Here is a 15101-nt window from a genome sequence, read left to right on the forward strand (position 1 = left end):
ATTCTCACTGGGACACAGTTCCACACACACTGACTCTCACTGGGACACATCCCACACACACTGACTCTCACTGGGACACAGCCCCTCACACACTGACTCTCACTGGGACAGAGATCCACACACACTGACTCTCACTGGGACACAGTTCCACACACACTGACTCTCACAGGGACACAGTTCCACACACACTGACTCTCACCGTGACACAGTTCCACACACACTGACTCTCACCGTGACGCAGTTCCACACACACTGACTCTCACTGGGACACAGTCCCACACACACTGACTATCACCGTGACACAGTTCCACACACACTGACTCACACTGGGACACAGTTCCACACACACTGACTCTCACTGGGACACAGTTCCACACACACTGACTCTCACTGGGACACAGTTCAATACATACTGACTCTCACTGGGACACAACCCCACACACACTGATTCTCACTGTGACACAGTCCCACACACACTGACTCTCACTGGGACACAGTCCCACACACACTGACTCTCACTGAGACACAGTCCCACACACACTGACTCTCACTGGGATACAAGTCCACACACACTGACTCTCACTGGGACACAGTTCCACACACACTGACTCTCACTGGGACACAGTTCCACACACACTGACTCTCACTGGGACACAGTTCCATACACACTGACTCTCACTGGGACACAGTTCCACACACACTGACTCTCACTGGGACACAGTTCCACGCACACTGACTCTCACTGGGACACAGTTCCACGCCCACTGATTCTCACTGGGACACAGTTCCACACACACTGACACTCACTGGGACACAGTTCCACACACACTGACTCTCACTGGGACACAGTCCCACACACACTGACTCTCACTGGGACACAGTTTCACGCACACTGACTCTCACTGGGACACAGTTCCACACACACTGATTCTCACTGGGACACAGTTCCACACACACTGACTCTCACTGGGACACATCCCACACACACTGACTCTCACTGGGACACAGCCCCTCACACACTGACTCTCACTGGGACACAGATCCACACACACTGACTCTCACTGGGACACAGTTCCACACACACTGACTCTCACAGGGACACAGTTCCACACACACTAACTCTCACTGGGACACAGTTCCACACACACTGACTCTCACTGGGACACAGTTCCACACACACTGACTCTCACTGGGACACAGTCCCACACACACTGACTCTCACTGGGACACAGATCCACACACACTGACTCTCACTGGGACACAGTCCCACACACACTGACTCTCACAGGGACACAGATCCACACACACTGACTCTCACTGGGGTACAGTTCCACACACACTGACTCTCACTGGGATACAGTTCCACACACACTGACTCTCACTGGGACACAGTTCCACACTCCCTGACTCTCACTGGGATGCAGTTCCACACACACTACTCTCACTGGGACACAGTTCCACACACACTGACTCTCACTGGGACACAGATCCACACACACTGACTCTCACTGGGACACAGTTCCACACACACTGAATCTCACAGGGACACATATCCACACACACTGACTCGCACTGGGGTACAGTTCCACACACACTGACTCTCACCGTGACACAGTTCCGCACACACTAACTCTCACTGGGACACAATTCCACACACACTGACTCTCACTGGGACACAGTTCCACACACACTGACTCTCACTGGGACACAGTCCCACACACACTGACTCTCACTGGGACACAGTTCCGCACACACTGACTCTCCCTGGGACACAGTTCCACACACACTGTCTCTCACTGGGACACAGTTCCACACACACTGACGCTCACTGGGACACAGTTCCACACACACTGACTCTCACTGGGACACAGTCCCACACACACTGACTCTCACTGGGACACAGCCCCACACACACTGACTCTCACTGGGACACAGATCCACACACACTGACTCTCACTGGGACACAGCCCCACACACACTGACTCTCACTGGGATACAGTCACACACACACTGACTCTCACTGGGACACAGATCCACACACACTGATTCTCACTGGGGTACAGTTCCACACACACTGACTCTCACCGTGACACAGTTCCACACACACTGACTCTCACTGGGACACAGTTCCACACACACTGATTCTCACTGGGGTACAGTTCCACACACACTGACTCTCACCGTGACACAGTTCCACGCCCACTGATTCTCACTGGGACACAGTTCCACACACACTGACTCACACTGGGACACAGTTCCACACACACTGACTCTCACTGGGACACAGTCCCACACACACTGACTCTCACTGGGACACAGTTTCACGCACACTGACTCTCACTGGGACACAGTTCCACACACACTGATTCTCACTGGGACACAGTTCCACACACACTGACTCTCACTGGGACACATCCCACACACACTGACTCTCACTGGGACACAGCCCCTCACACACTGACTCTCACTGGGACAGAGATCCACACACACTGACTCTCACTGGGACACAGTTCCACACACACTGACTCTCACAGGGACACAGTTCCACACACACTGACTCTCACCGTGACACAGTTCCACACACACTGACTCTCACCGTGACGCAGTTCCACACACACTGACTCTCACTGGGACACAGTCCCACACACACTGACTATCACCGTGACACAGTTCCACACACACTGACTCACACTGGGACACAGTTCCACACACCCTGACTCTCACTGGGACACAGTTCCACACACACTGACTCTCACTGGGACACAGTTCAATACATACTGACTCTCACTGGGACACAACCCCACACACACTGACTCTCACTGGGACACAGTCCCACACACACTGACTCTCACTGGGACACAGTCCCACACACACTGACTCTCACTGAGACACAGTTCCACGCCCACTGATTCTCACTGGGACACAGTTCCACACACACTGACTCACACTGGGACACAGTTCCACACACACTGACTCTCACTGGGACACAGTCCCACACACACTGACTCTCACTGGGACACAGTTTCACGCACACTGACTCTCACTGGGACACAGTTCCACACACACTGATTCTCACTGGGACACAGTTCCACACACACTGACTCTCACTGGGACACATCCCACACACACTGACTCTCACTGGGACACAGCCCCTCACACACTGACTCTCACTGGGACAGAGATCCACACACACTGACTCTCACTGGGACACAGTTCCACACACACTGACTCTCACAGGGACACAGTTCCACACACACTGACTCTCACCGTGACACAGTTCCACACACACTGACTCTCACCGTGACGCAGTTCCACACACACTGACTCTCACTGGGACACAGTCCCACACACACTGACTATCACCGTGACACAGTTCCACACACACTGACTCACACTGGGACACAGTTCCACACACCCTGACTCTCACTGGGACACAGTTCCACACACACTGACTCTCACTGGGACACAGTTCAATACATACTGACTCTCACTGGGACACAACCCCACACACACTGACTCTCACTGGGACACAGTCCCACACACACTGACTCTCACTGGGACACAGTCCCACACACACTGACTCTCACTGAGACACAGTCCCACACACACTGACTCTCACTGGGATACAAGTCCACACACACTGACTCTCACTGGGACACAGTTCCACACACACTGACTCTCACTGGGACACAGTTCCACACACACTGACTCTCACTGGGACACAGTTCCACACACACTGACTCTCACTGGGACACAGTTCCACACACACTGACTCTCACTGGGACACAGTTCCACGCACACTGACTCTCACTGGGACACAGTTCCACGCCCACTGATTCTCACTGGGACACAGTTCCACACACACTGACACTCACTGGAACACAGTTCCACACACACTGACTCTCACTGGGACACAGTCCCACACACACTGACTCTCACTGGGACACAGTTTCACGCACACTGACTCTCACTGGGACACAGTTCCACACACACTGATTCTCACTGGGACACAGTTCCACAAACACTGACTCTCACTGGGACACATCCCACACACACTGACTCTCACTGGGACACAGCCCCTCACACACTGACTCTCACTGGGACACAGATCCACACACACTGACTCTCACTGGGACACAGTTCCACACACACTGACTCTCACAGGGACACAGTTCCACACACACTAACTCTCACTGGGACACAGTTCCACACACACTGACTCTCACTGGGACACAGTTCCACACACACTGACTCTCACTGGGACACAGTCCCACACACACTGACTCTCACTGGGACACAGATCCACACACACTGACTCTCACTGGGACACAGTCCCACACACACTGACTCTCACAGGGACACAGATCCACACACACTGACTCTCACTGGGGTACAGTTCCACACACACTGACTCTCACTGGGATACAGTTCCACACACACTGACTCTCACTGGGACACAGTTCCACACTCCCTGACTCTCACTGGGATGCAGTTCCACACACACTACTCTCACTGGGACACAGTTCCACACACACTGACTCTCACTGGGACACAGATCCACACACACTGACTCTCACTGGGACACAGTTCCACACACACTGAATCTCACAGGGACACATATCCACACACACTGACTCGCACTGGGGTACAGTTCCACACACACTGACTCTCACCGTGACACAGTTCCGCACACACTGACTCTCACTGGGACACAGTCCCACACACACTGACTCTCACTGGGACACAGTTCCGCACACACTGACTCTCCCTGGGACACAGTTCCACACACACTGTCTCTCACTGGGACACAGTTCCACACACACTGACGCTCACTGGGACACAGTTCCACACACACTGACTCTCACTGGGACACAGTCCCACACACTGACTCTCACTGGGACACAGCCCCACACACACTGACTCTCACTGGGACACAGATCCACACACACTGACTCTCACTGGGACACAGCCCCACACACACTGACTCTCACTGGGATACAGTCACACACACACTGACTCTCACTGGGACACAGATCCACACACACTGACTCTCACTGGGGTACAGTTCCACACACACTGACTCTCACCGTGACACAGTTCCACACACACTGACTCTCACTGGGACACAGTTCCACACACACTGATTCTCACTGGGGTACAGTTCCACACACACTGACTCTCACCGTGACACAGTTCCACAAACACTGACTCTCACTGGGACACAGTTCCAAACACACTGACTCTGACTCGGACACAGATCCACACACACTGACTCTCACTGGGACACAGTTCCACACACACTGACTCTCACTGGGACACAGATCCACACACACTGACTCTCACTGGGGTACAGTTCCACACACACTGACTCTCACCGTGACACAGTTCCACACACACTGACTCTCACTGGGACACAGTTCCACACACACTGACTCTCACTGGGACACAGATCCACACACACTGACTCTCACTGGGACACAGTCCCATACACACTGACTCTTACCGTGACACAGTTCCACACACACTGATTCTCACTGGGACACAGTTCCACACACACTGACTCTCACTGGGACACAGTTCCACACACACTGACTCTCACTAGGACACAGCCCCACACACTGACTCTCACTGGGACACAGATCACACACACTGACTCTCACTGGGGTACAGTTCCACACACACTGACTCTCACCGTGACACCGTTCCACACACACTGACTCTCACTGGGACACAGTTCCACACACACTGACTCTCACTGGGACACAGTTCCACACACACTGACTCTCACTGGGACACAGTTCCACACACACTGACTCTCACTAGGACACAGATCCACACACACTGACTCTCACTGGGACACAACCCCACACACACTGACTCTCACTGGGACATAGTTCCACACACACTGACTCTCACTGGGACACAGTTCCACACACACTGACTCTCACTTGGGTAGGGACCCAAATTGATAATCAATACAAGTAAAATTACAGCGAGGGAGCCATTCCAATTAAATGCGCATCGTTCAATAATTCTAACTTTCCTTACTGTGATGCTGCAGATGTTCTGGGATTTACAGATGTTGAATGGTGTGAACAACAGTTGGATGTTGTTGCTGGACTCTAGGAATCTACTTGGTGACCTGACCGAGTATGGCCTCTCCTACATGGATACCTGGCGACACTTCCTGTCAGAGAAAATGACCCATTATCATGGTGGACCGTGGAACGAAAGAAAAGTGAGATGATCTCCAAGTGTAACTATGGAAACATTACTCTGTATCGACTCCTGCCCCATATCTAATATTCTCCTATCTCTCAATGGATGGAGTTTTACTCTGTATCTAGTCCATGCTATTCCTTCTCTGGGAGTTTTACTCCATATCTGACTGTGCAAGTCATGATGTCAGTGAGTGTGAGCAATGGAGCTCGTGATTGTGAGTGAGTGTGAGTAATGACAGTGAGTGTGAGCGATGGAGATAGCGAGTGTGAGTAATGGTGCAGTGAGTGTGAGAAATGGGTGCAGTGAGTGTGAGTAATGGGTGCAGTGAGTGTGAGTAATAGGTGCAGTGAGTGTGAGTAATGGGTGCAGTGAGTGTGAGTAATGGGTGCAGTGAGTGTGAGTAATGGGTGCAGTGAGTGTGAGTAATGGGTGCAGTCAGTGTGAGTAATGGGTGCAGTGAGTGTGAGTAATGGGTGCAGTCAGTGTGAGTAATGGGTGCAGTGAGTGTGAGTAATGGGTGCAGTCAGTGTGAGTAATAGGTGCAGTGAGTGTGAGTAATGGGTGCAGTGAGTGTGAGTAATGGGTGCAGTGAGTGAGAGTAATGGGTGCAGTGAGTGTGAGTAATAGGTGCAGTGAGTGAGTAATGGGTGCAGTGAGTGTGAGTAATGGGTGCAGTGAGTGTGAGTAATGGGTGCAGTGAGTGTGAGTAATGGGTGCAGTGAGTGTGAGTCATGGGTGCAGTGAGTGTGAGTAATGAGTTCAGTGAGCTAAGTGACGGAGGCAGTCAGTGATAGTGATGGATTTCTGCTCTTTCTACAGGACCTAGGGGAGGATGAGGGGAAGGGTTTGAAGACAATGTCCGTCTACCTAATGGAGGTAGACCAGGAAAAACATCGGGTCAGCACCAGGTGAGTAACAGCAGCAGAAATCTCCCAAAACCCATCAAATCACCTCATCACCAAGTCTTCACAGTATGTTGCTGATCCCACACAGACCCGGATTACACCGGGTGTGGTACTGAGTCCCACACGGACCCGGATTACACGGGGTGTGTTCCTGAGTCCCACACGGACCCGCATTACACCGGGTGGGGTACTGAGTCCCACACAGACCCGGATTACACCGGGTGTGTTCCTGATCCCACACAGACCCCGATTACACCGGGTGTGTTCCTGATCCCACACAGACCCGGATTACACCGGGTGTGGTACTGAGTCCCACACGGACCCGCATTACACCGGGTGGGGTACTGAGTCCCACACGGACCCGCATTACACCGGGTGGGGTACTGAGTCCCACACAGACCCGGATTACACGGGGTGTGTTCCTGAGTCCCACACGGACCCGCATTACACTGGGTGTGGTACTGAGTCCCACACAGACCCCGATTACACCGGGTGTGTTTCTGAGTCCCACACGGAGCCGCATTACACCGGGTGTGGTACTGAGTCACACAAAGACACGGATTACACCGGGTGTGTTACTGAGTCCCACACTGACCCGGATTACACCAGGTGTGGTACTGAGTCACTCACAGACCCGGATTACACCGGGTGTGGTACTGAGTCACACACAGACCCGTATTACATTGGGTGTGATACTGAGTCACACGCAGACCCGGATTACACTGGGTGTGGCAATGAGTCACACGCAGACCCGGATTGCACCGGGTGTGGTACTGAGTCAGGCACAGACCCGGATTACACCGGGTGTGGTACTGAGTCACACACAGACCCGGATTACACTGGGTGTTGTACTGAGTCACACGCAGACCCGGATTACACCGGGTGTGTTACTGAGTCACACACAGACCTGGATTACACCGGGTGTGGTACTGAGTCACTCACAGACCCGGATTACACCGGGTGTGTTACTGAGTCACACACAGACCCGGATTACACCGGGTGTGGTACTGAGTGACACACAGACCCAGATTACACCGGGTGTGGTACTGAGTCACACGCAGACCAGGGTTACACCGGGTATGTTACTGAGTCACACAGAGACCCGGATTACACCGGGTGTGGTACTGATTCAGACACAGACCCGAATTACACCGGGTGTGGTACTGTGTCACACACAGACCCAGATTACACCGGGTGTGGTACTGAGTCACACGCAGACCCGGATTACACCGGGTGTGTTACTGAGTCACACACAGACCTGGATTACACCGGGTGTGGTACTGAGTCACACACAGACCCGGATTACACTGCGTGTTGTACTGAGTCACACGCAGACCCGGATTACACCGGGTGTGTTACTGAGTCACACACAGACCCAGATTACACCGGGTGTGTTACTGTGTCACACACAGACCCAAATTACACCGGATGTGGTACTGAGTCACACACAGATCCGGATTACACCGGGTGTGGTACTGAGTCACACACAGACCCAGATTACACCGGGTGTGGTACTGAGTCACACGCAGACCCAGATTACGCTGGGTGTGGTACTGAGTCACACACAGACCCGGATTACACTTGGTGTGTTACTGTGTCACACACAGACCCAGATTATACCGGGTGTGTTACTGAGTCACACACAGACCCGGATTACACCGGGTGTGGTAGTGAGTCACACACAGACACAGATGACACCGGGTGTGGTACTGAGTCACACGCAGACCCGGATTACACTGGGTGTGGTACTGAGTCACACACAGACCCAGATTACACCGGGTGTGGTATTGATTCAGACACAAACCTGGACTACAACTGGTGTGTTACTGATATACACAGACCCGGATTACAACTGGTGTGATGCTGATATACACGGACCCGGATTACAACTGGTACGGTACTGATATACACAGACCTGGATTACACATCGTGTGGTACTGATACACACAGACCTGAATTACACCGGGTGTGGTACTGAGTCACTCACAGACCCGGATTACACCGGGTGTGTTACTGAGTCACACACAGACCCGGATTACACCGGGTGTGGTACTGAGTGACACACAGACCCAGATTACACCGGGTGTGGTACTGAGTCACACGCAGACCCGGATTACACCGGGTATGTTACTGAGTCACACAGAGACCCGGATTACACCGGGTGTGGTACTGATTCAGACACAGACCCGAATTACACCGGGTGTGGTACTGTGTCACACACAGACCCAGATTACACCGGGTGTGGTACTGAGTCACACACAGACCCGGATTACACTGGGTGTGTTACTGTGTCACACACAGACCCAGATTACACCGGGTGTGATACTGAGTGACACACAGACCCGGATTCCACCAGGTGTGGTACTGTGTCACACACAGACCCGGATTACACTGGGTGTGTTACTGTGTCACACACAGGCCCAGATTACACCGGGTGTGTTACTGTGTCACACACAGACCCAAATTACACCGGGTGTGGTACTGAGTCACACACAGATCCGGATTACACCGGGTGTGGTACTGAGTCACACACAGACCCAGATTACACCGGGTGTGGTACTGAGTCACACACAGACCCAGATTACACTGGGTGTGGTATTGAGTCACACACAGACCCGGATTACACTGGGTGTGGTACTGAGTCACACACAGACCCAGATTACACCGGGTGTGGTACTGAGTCACACGCAGACCCAGATTACACTGGGTGTGGTACTGAGTCACACACAGACCCGGATTACACTGTGTGTGTTACTGTGTCACACACAGACCCAGATTACACCGGGTGTGTTACTGAGTCACACACAGACCCGGATTACACCGGGTGTGGTAGTGAGTCACACACAGACCCACATGACACCGGGTGTGTTACTGAGTCACACAGAGACCCGGATTACACTGGGTGTGGTACTGAGTCACACACAGACCCGGATTACACCGGGTGTGTTACTGAGTCCCACACAGACCCGGATTACACCAGGTGTGTTACTGAGTCCCACACAGACCCGGATTACACCGGGTGCGGTACTGTGTCACACACAGACCCAGATTACACCGGGTGTGGTACTGAGTCACACGCAGACCCGGATTACACCGGGTGTGTTACTGAGTCACACACAGACCTGGATTACACCGGGTGTGGTACTGAGTCACACACAGACCCGGATTACACTGGGCGTTGTACTGAGTCACACGCAGACCCGGATTACACCGGGTGTGTTACTGAGTCACACACAGACCTGAATTACACCGGGTGTGGTACTGAGTCACTCACAGACCCGGATTACACCGGGTGTGTTACTGAGTCACACACAGACCCGGATTACACCGGGTGTGGTACTGAGTGACACACAGACCCAGATTACACCGGGTGTGTTACTGAGTCACACGCAGACCCGGATTACACCGGGTATGTTACTGAGTCACACAGAGACCCGGATTACACCGGGTGTGGTTCTGATTCAGACACAGACCCGAATTACACCGGGTGTGGTACTGTGTCACACACAGACCCAGATTACACCGGGTGTGGTACTGAGTCACACACAGACCCGGATTACACTGGGTGTGTTACTGTGTCACACAAAAACCCAGATTACACCGGGTGTGATACTGAGTGACACACAGTCCCGGATTCCACCAGGTGTGGTACTGTGTCACACACAGACCCGGATTACACTGGGTGTGTTACTGTGTCACACACAGACCCAGATTACACCGGGTGTGTTACTGTGTCACACACAGACCCAAATTACACCGGGTGTGGTACTGAGTCACACACAGATCCGGATTACACCGGGTGTGGTACTGAGTCACACACAGACCCAGATTACACCGGGTGTGGTACTGAGTCACACGCAGACCCAGATTACACTGGGTGTGGTACTGAGTCACACACAGACCCGGATTACACTGGGTGTGTTACTGTGTCACACACAGACCCAGATTACACCGGGTGTGTTACTGAGTCACACACAGACCCGGATTACACCGGGTGTGGTAGTGAGTCACACACAGACCCAGATGACACCGGGTGTGGTACTGAGTCACACGCAGACCCGGATTACACTGGGTGTGGTACTGAGTCACACACAGACCCAGATTACACCCAGTGTGGTACTGATTCAGACACAAACCTGGACTACAACTGGTGTGTTACTAATATACACAGACCCGGATTACAACTGGTGTGATGCTGATATACACGGACCCGGATTACAACTGGTACGGTACTGATATACACAGACCTGGATTACACATCGTGTGGTACTGATATACACAGACCTGGATTACAACTGGTGTGGTACTGAGTGACACGCATACCCGGATTACACCAGGTGTGTTACTGAGTCACACGCAGACCCGGATTACACCGGGTGTGGTACTGAGTCACACGCAGGCCCAGATTACACCGGGTATGTTACTGAGTCACACAGAGACCCGGATTACACCGGGTGTGGTTCTGATTCAGACACAGACCCGAATTACACCGGGTGTGGTACTGTGTCACACACAGACCCAGATTACACCGGGTGTGGTACTGAGTCACACACAGACCCGGATTACACTGGGTGTGTTACTGTGTCACACAAAAACCCAGATTACACCGGGTGTGATACTGAGTGACACACAGTCCCGGATTCCACCAGGTGTGGTACTGTGTCACACACAGACCCGGATTACACTGGGTGTGTTACTGTGTCACACACAGACCCAGATTACACCGGGTGTGTTACTGTGTCACACACAGACCCAAATTACACCGGGTGTGGTACTGAGTCACACACAGATCCGGATTACACCGGGTGTGGTACTGAGTCACACACAGACCCAGATTACACCGGGTGTGGTACTGAGTCACACGCAGACCCAGATTACACTGGGTGTGGTACTGAGTCACACACAGACCCGGATTACACTGGGTGTGTTACTGTGTCACACACAGACCCAGATTACACCGGGTGTGTTACTGAGTCACACACAGACCCGGATTACACCGGGTGTGGTAGTGAGTCACACACAGACCCAGATGACACCGGGTGTGGTACTGAGTCACACGCAGACCCGGATTACACTGGGTGTGGTACTGAGTCACACACAGACCCAGATTACACCCAGTGTGGTACTGATTCAGACACAAACCTGGACTACAACTGGTGTTTTACTAATATACACAGACCCGGATTACAACTGGTGTGATGCTGATATACACGGACCCGGATTACAACTGGTACGGTACTGATATACACAGACCTGGATTACACATCGTGTGGTACTGATATACACAGACCTGGATTACAACTGGTGTGGTACTGAGTGACACGCATACCCGGATTACACCAGGTGTGTTACTGAGTCACACGCAGACCCGGATTACACCGGGTGTGGTACTGAGTCACACGCAGGCCCAGATTACACCTGATATGTTACTGAGTCGCACACAGACCCAGATTACACCGGGTGTGGTACTGAGTCACACACAGACCCAGATTACACCGGGTGTGATACTGAGTCAAACACAGACCCGGATTACACCGGGTGTGTTACTGAGTCACACAGAGACCCGGATTACACCGGGTGTGATACTAAGTCACACACAGACCCGGATTACACTGGGTGCGGTACTGAGTCACACACAGACCTGGATTTCACCGGGTGCGGTACTGAGTCACATACAGACCCGGATTACACCGGGTGTGGTACTGAGTCACACACACACACGGATTACACTGGGTGTGGTACTGAGTCACACACAGACCCGGATTACACCGGGTGTGTTACTGAGTCACACACAGACCTGGATTACACCGGGTGTGTTACTGAGTCCCACACAGACCCGGATTACACCAGGTGTGTTACTGAGTCCCACACAGACCCGGATTACACCGGGTGCCGTACTGAGTCACACACAGACCCGGATTACACCGGGTGCGGTACTGAGTCCCACACAGACCCGGATTACACCGGGTGTGTTACTGAGTCACTCACAGACCCGGATTACACTGGGTGCGGTACTGAGTCACACACAGACCCGGATTACACCGGGTGTGGTACTGTGTCACACACAGACCCAGATTACACCGGGTGTGTTACTGAGTGACACACAGACCCGGATTACACTGGGTGTGTTACTGTGTCACACACAGACCCAGATTACACCGGGTGTGTTACTGTGTCACACACAGACCCGGATTACACCGGGTGTGGTACTGAGTCACTCACAGACCCGGATTCCACCAGGTGTGGTACTGATTCAGACACAGACCCAGATTACACCCAGTGTGGTACTGATTCAGACACAAACCAGGACTACAACTGGTGTGGTACTGAGTCACACACAGACCCGGATTCCACCAGGTGTGGTACTGATTCAGACACAGACCCAGATTACACCCAGTGTGGTACTGATTCAGACACAAACCTGGACTACAACTGGTGTGGTACTGATATACACAGACCCGGATTACAACTGGTGTGATACTGATATACACGGACCCGGATTACAACTGGTATGGTACTGATATACACAGACCTGGATTACACATCGTGTGGTACTGATATACACAGACCTGGATTACACATCGTGTGGTACCGATATACACAGACCTGGATTACACCTGGTGTGGTACTGAGTGACACGCAGACCCGGATTACACCGGGTGTGTTACTGAGTGACACGCAGACCCGGATTACACCGAGTGTGTTACTAAGTCACACACAGACTCGGATTACACCGGGTGTGGTACTGAGTCACACACAGACCCAGATTACACCGGGAGTGGTACTGAGTCACACACAGACTCGGATTACACTGGGTGAGATACTGAGTCACACACAGACCCGGATTACACCGGGTGTGATACTGAGTCACACACAGACCCGGATTACACCAGGTGTGGTACGGAGTCACACGCAGACCCAGATTACACCTGATATGTTACTGAGTCACACACAGGCCCAGATTACACCGGGTGTGGTACTGAGTCACACACAGACCCGGATTACACCGGGTGCAGTACTGATTCACACACAGACCCGGATTACACCGGGTGCGGTACTGAGTCACACCCACACTCGGATTACACTGGGTGTGGTACTGAGTCACACACAGACCCGGATTACACAGGGTGTGTTACTGAGTCACACACAGACCCGGATTACACCGGGTGCGGTACTGAGTCACACACAGACCCTGATTACACCGGGTGCGGTACTGAGTCACACACAGACCCGGATTACACTGGGTGTGGTACTGAATGACACACAGACCCGGATTACACGGGGTGTGTTACTGAGTCACACACAGACCCAGATTACACCGGGTGTGGTACTGAGTCACACACAGAGTCGGATTACACCGGGTGTGTTACTGAGTCACTCACAGACCCTGATTACACCGGGTGTGTTACTGAGTCACACACAGACCCGGATTACACTGGGTGTGTTACTGAGTCACTCACAGACCCTGATTACACCGGGTGTGTTACTGAGTCACACACAGACCCGGATTACACAGGGTGTGTTACTGAGTCACACACAGACCTGGAATACACCGGGTGCGGTACTGAGTCACTCACAGACCCGGATTACACCGGGTGTGTTACTGAGTCACACACAGACCCAGATTACGCTGGATGTGTTACTGAGTCACACACAGACCCGGATTACACCGGGTGTGTTACTGAGTCACACACAGACCCGGATTACACCGGGTGTGTTACTGAGTCACACACAGACCCGGATTACACCGGGTGCGGTACTGAGTCACACACAGACCCAGATTACACCGGGTGCGGTACTGAGTCACACACAGACCCGGATTACACAGGGTGTGTTACTGAGTCACACACAGACCCGGATTACACCGGGTGCGGTACTGAGTCACACAAAGACCCTGATTACACCGGGTGCGGTACTGAGTCACACACAGACCCGGATTACACTGGGTGTGGTACTGAATGACACACAGACCCG

At 52.7% G+C, this 15101-nt stretch overlaps 2 protein-coding genes across 2 annotated transcripts in view; one reads left to right on the top strand and one right to left on the bottom strand.

The window, feature by feature from the left end:
* The window catches only part of drd4-rs (dopamine receptor D4 related sequence), a 133801-nt gene extending 127644 nt beyond the window's left edge, over window positions 1-6157 (bottom strand). The window contains exon 1 of the mRNA XM_072471235.1: window positions 6049-6157. The gene's annotated coding sequence lies outside the window, so the exon portion shown is untranslated. The remainder of the gene's footprint in view (window positions 1-6048) is intronic.
* The window catches only part of LOC140387920 (uncharacterized), a 119842-nt gene that overhangs the window by 42135 nt on the left and 62606 nt on the right, over window positions 1-15101 (top strand). Inside the window, exons 3-4 of the mRNA XM_072471233.1 lie at window positions 6062-6238; window positions 7042-7130. Of these exons, the coding sequence (XP_072327334.1) occupies window positions 6062-6238; window positions 7042-7130 (266 nt within the window). The remainder of the gene's footprint in view (window positions 1-6061; window positions 6239-7041; window positions 7131-15101) is intronic.

This window comes from Scyliorhinus torazame, chromosome 13 (assembly GCF_047496885.1).
Source record: "Scyliorhinus torazame isolate Kashiwa2021f chromosome 13, sScyTor2.1, whole genome shotgun sequence".
In the NCBI taxonomy this organism is placed as follows: domain Eukaryota; kingdom Metazoa; phylum Chordata; class Chondrichthyes; order Carcharhiniformes; family Scyliorhinidae; genus Scyliorhinus; species Scyliorhinus torazame.